At 40.8% G+C, this 5327-nt stretch overlaps 1 protein-coding gene across 1 annotated transcript in view; it reads right to left on the bottom strand.

The window, feature by feature from the left end:
* The window catches only part of xpo4 (exportin 4), a gene marked incomplete at its 5' end in the record, with an annotated part of 30427 nt that overhangs the window by 8836 nt on the left and 16264 nt on the right, over positions 1-5327 (bottom strand). Inside the window, 2 exons of the mRNA XM_010793906.1 lie at positions 324-483; positions 4028-4205. Coding sequence (XP_010792208.1) covers positions 324-483; positions 4028-4205 — 338 coding nt within the window. The remainder of the gene's footprint in view (positions 1-323; positions 484-4027; positions 4206-5327) is intronic.

Below are 5327 nucleotides of genomic sequence, written 5' to 3'. Positions count from 1 at the left end.
TGTATATGGGGGGGGGGGGTTACCTTGGTTGCTGATTGGCTAATGGTGACAAGGCAAAAATCGTTATGACATCATAAAGTGGCCAAAATCTGATCAGCTCATTTTCAGACAGGTTTTTATAGAAATGGATCAGGACAAAAAGAGAGAGAATCTTTGTTCCTGAAACTTTCAGAGTCTCTTTACACAGAGGGGACACATGTTGATGTAGAAGAGACATGAAGAAGTGGATTCTGCTTAATAGGTGACCTTTAATATGACATACTACAGTGTATATGTTTATATGTTGTAATGTTATTCTGTGTAGAGTTTGTTCCAGCTCGTACCTGCTCGTACAGCTTCTCGTCCACCAGCAGGTAGGTCTTGGCCCAGCGTCTGAGGAACCACATGATGTCCTTCCCCATCTGCGGGCTCAGCAGACCCGTCAGACTCGCTCTCGTCGCTCTGGACTCGACCTCCGACGTCCGCAACACAGCAGACAGCAACCTGAGAGAGAGGGACACAAGAGGGAGAGGTGGATTAATAAGTATAACATGATAGGAGTAGTGAGAGGAGACGACGGATACAACTGTGAGGCCTGAGGAGAGAGGAGCAGTAGTGGATAAAGTCAAGGAAGTGTGAGAGACACATTAATACATTAAATGATACAAACTTTGATCATGATTTTATAATATAAACAGTTAGGTATTTGTTCTCTGCAACATGCATACATGGACTCGGATTAATCGAGAAAATCTCACATATGAAACGTGGATAAAATGAAGCAAATAAAGAAGGGCGGGTTCAAAACCGATGACGGCATGTCAGTTGTGTGGACGCACTTTAGGGATTAAAACAAGATTATAAAAACAAAATGAGACAGAGTTAATTAGACGTGCGCTTTAAAGACTTGAGCACGGCTGGAATCAATTTAAATTAAGCTATAGTTAGATGTAATACTACAAAAATCACATATTACATATAATTGTGATTTTGATATCCGGTTAAACCCCCGTTACTGCGACAAAATGATTACTCATCATCTTCATGTGCTTTGGGGAGTGGGCCTCACAGCGTCAAGTCCATGTAGGAACATCATATACAGTAGAGGACAGAAGGCTTAAAGCAGCTTAAATGACGCCCCCTCGACTCGAGGACAGTGCACAGTTTCACATTGTTTGCAGAAAACAAAACCTCGTTGACATTTAAGGTGTCCGGGGTTGGACGCTGGCCGATGGGAAACCTGACGCTGACGAGCAATCATCTCTGCATTCCTCTGTCACTGCCATCATCATCACACACACACACACACACACACTTTATATAATGAACAATCCAGAAAACACAGGAGCTGCACAACCTTCAACAGCCAATGTCACCTGCTGCTATTGTCGTCAATGTCATTATCCACCCACACACCCCCACACACCCCCACCCCCACCCACACACACACACACACACACACACTCTCTCTCTCAAACACAGACACACACACAAAAACACACACACACACACACACACACACACACACACAATTCTGAAAAGGCCGTTTGGTCATTTGTTTTGAAAGTTAGAAACCTCAGCTCCTTGGATATTAATCATATTTAAAAAAATGTTTAAATAATTATAATCAATACATTTATTTGAGCTTAAGACAGCACACATGTACTTCTCTTAGATTGTCAGTTGTGAAAACCAATCTCAGTTTTATATCTTTTATACATAATATCTTTAAGTTTTAGACAGTCAACTGATTTAAACAGCAGCAGATTAATCAATAATTAAAATGACTACTATTAACAGTTCTGCTTTCATATTGTAACTTCATGAATAATAAAGAGTTCACTTTCTTTCAGACCAGCTCGGGTTCAAACTTTTTAAAGGACACAACTTCATGTGTTTCTTCCATACGGAGCTAATGTGAAAATGAGCTCATCTTATAGCAGTGACAGATGTATTAAGCTATGTTTTATTGTCTGTGTGTGTGTGTGTGTGTGTGTGTGTGTGTGTGTGTGTGTGTGTGTGTGTGTGTGTGTGTGTGTGTGTGTGTGTGTGTGTGTGTGTGTGTGTGTGTGTGTGTGTGTGTGTGTGTGCGTGTGTGTGCGTGTGTGTGCGTGTGTGTGTGTGTGTGTGTGTGTGTGTGTGTGTGTGTGTGTGTGTGTGTGTGTGTGTGTGTGTGTGTGTGTGTGTGTGTGTGTGTGTGTGTGTGCGTGTGTGCGTGTGTGTGCGTGTGTGTGCGTGTGTGTGTGTGTGTGTGTGTGTGTGTGTGTGTGTGTGTGTGTGTGTGTGTGTGTGTGTGTGTGTGAAGAAACTTTACAGGACAATAACTGCGACAACACGCAGACGTGTCTATTCTCCGAGTACTTTATGGAGGTCTGTCTGGTAAAATGAGATGAAGTGTCACAACATCCAAGGACTGCAGGAAACAAAGACATGTCATCTCAATCTGACAGCAGCTTGTCTGGTCCTTGAGCTTTGGCGTCAAAATACATTTCAAAGATGCTTCACTTTACATTCCTCCTACCTTCTACAAACTCAAACATAAGACCTTCACAGTTCACTACCTTCCAGTGTTCACAGACATACTGCTTTCAATCTCATTCTTCCTACACATATCTCCTTAGATAGCTGGAGAATCAACCCGTCGTTGGCCTTCTACTTCTAGATGCCAGTATGAACATTTCTTTCAGTAGTTTCATCACATACAGAGCCTTCAACCCCAACAAAGGATGAACACATAGCGAACAAGCTCATGGAAATCTGTGCTTACAAAAGGTTTTTCCACACAATGCAATATACATTTCTGATGTTTCTCCACACGATTTGATGAAAGCCTTAAATGCCAAAATGATAGGTAGAATAGCATTCTAATCTTTTTATTATTACTGCCCATTTTTATTCCATTCTATTTCTATGTAAATACTCCTATCTTTTACTATATATCTTTTAATATTGTTCTATGTTATTATATTTTCTTATAATAGTTCTTTATCTGTGTTTTTCAATTTTTGTTTTACTTTTATGTACGCAACACGACACCGAGTCAAATTCAAATTCCTCGTACGTGTCAACCCACCTGGTGATAAACATGTTTCTGATTCCTCTATACTTCTTTTTTAGCAGCATCAAAGCCATGTGAGCGTTTGGCAGAATAATGAATTGGTAACACTTTAGATTAAGGTACACATATTCACCATCAACTAGTTGAGCCAAACTACTAGCTTATTAGTGAACATATTCTGAGTTAGAAATACCTGATTTTAAGTTATTTAGACACAATTAACACTTGTAGTTTCATGTCTTGTTAGGTGTTATTATGGGAGAATTACTATTCTTGTGGTACTGCTACTGCATATTGAGCATATTAAGACCCACTAATCTACAACAACTTCCTTACGTACAATAAATAAGCACTCATGAAAGGGTTATTAAGGAAAAACTCTTAACTAATGGCCTAGTACAGGGGTCGGCAACCCCTGGCACGCGTGCCAATGGCACCGTAACCTGTGGCACACTAGGAATAAGTGTGCAAAATACATTAAAAAAAATTCGGATCCTGAACGAGACCGCCGCCAGAGCGCGTCTCCCCGTTACCTGCTTAAGGAAGCCATGCACGCTACGCAGCCCCGCTCTCTTTAACTCCCGTCGACTTGCTGCTGCAGGTGTAGTGCTTATTATCATTATGCCGTTTAAACCAATTATTTATATTTGTTTAAACCGCATCATGTAAGTTGCGCTGACAGGTGAAAGAGGTCCACACACTGCTTCCCCGCAGCGAGGCTCAGAAATAGAAATGTTTCTTCTGCCCGTAAAGTGTCCAAACCAGGCTTTTCTGGATAAGCGCATTTTTTAAAACATAGTCATTGTCCATGCCGGTTTCAGTTGGATTATTTGTCACAGCTGCTCCGATCAGAACGGCCTCCTCCATTTTGTAGATTATTTTATATTGCTAACATGAATGTTAATTAACGACTAGTTGATGGTGAATTGATGTACCTTAATATAAAGTGTTAGCAATGATTTTGAAATGACTCTTGATCAGGATGAGTACCTGATGACGGAGTCGGTGCGGTTGCAGCCCGGGATGGAGGAAGCCTTCTCGCCCGGGGAGCCGAGGATCTGCAGCGTCGTGTTGATGTCCACTTCTGTCGAGTGCTTGATGGAGAACTCCATCACCTCCGAGGGGATCAGAGGGGTCTCCCCCTGACAGTCGTCTGCTAATACATAACCTGCAGGAGGAACAGACACATGTTAGATCTTGCTATCTCAGATTTTAAGGCTTCTTTAAAACTTTTAACATAAAAAATAATTTCCGTATAGTTTGCAACGTCTAATAAGCCTTTATGTAATTGCTGTGTAACCCTCGGTGTACACATCTGTATACTCCTTTGTTACAGCTCTACATTCCAATAACACCAATAACAAACATTATTGGCCTTGTGAATATCAACAGGTGTGACATCAAGTCGGTTTTCCACCGCACACATTTACCAGTTTGAGTATTTTATTTTAATCCACAATATCTGCTGATCATAATATAACAGATTTCACTTTAAAAAGGCAGCTGCTTAAGGCAAGTTGACACGACTTTAATCATGCAGATATTTCATCAACACAAACCCACAGAGCCGGGTGGAGTCCTGTTTTCTGTCTGGTCTACAAATAAAGTCGGATTTTATGTGGGATAAACTGCGCTGTTAAAGCTATTTATGAAAACTATAACAAGTGTATGAGAACATCATACAGCTTTTTAAGAAGTGCTTTCAGTGCTATGTGTGACATACAACCATGTGAGAATATGTGGAAACTGAACCCTCTTAATATATATATTTAAATATGTTTGGATATCTGTTATACTTGACTGCGAGAAGTGTTAATTTTGGCAGCTATTTTTGATTTAGCATTTAGACGAAATGGTTGTTAGTTTTAGTCACATTTTAGTCGATGAAAACTCAAAACGTTTTATTCAACTTTTAGTCAAAATGTTTTCTATTAAACCAATTCAGTTTTGGCAATTTCAGGAAACTGAAATTGGAATCAAGGTGACAGCATCAAGTGTTGAAATTCGTAAAGCAACATTTCACTCTCAACACTTTACTTGTGTAATATCTAGGGATGGGTGTCGTTAAGGTTTTTAACGGTACTACTACTCTTAAAAATCTGTGTGCACGCCGCTGCAGCGTGTCTGTTAGGCCCCGCCCCCCGCACACACAGAGAGAGATAGTTAGGCCCCGCCCCCCGCAGAGAGAGAGAGAGTGAACGAGAGAGAGAGCTCTTCTGGAGTGAAGAGAGCGGTAAATAAGGATATTGCAAGTTAGAAACGTGAGATGCATTTTGACGGACACTTGGGG

Source organism: Notothenia coriiceps, unplaced genomic scaffold (assembly GCF_000735185.1).
Source record: "Notothenia coriiceps isolate Sejong01 unplaced genomic scaffold, NC01 NC01_scaffold00001982, whole genome shotgun sequence".
NCBI classification, from domain to species: domain Eukaryota; kingdom Metazoa; phylum Chordata; class Actinopteri; order Perciformes; family Nototheniidae; genus Notothenia; species Notothenia coriiceps.
Note: the sequence above shows the minus strand (reverse complement) of the source record. Positions and strands in the feature narration are given on the sequence as shown.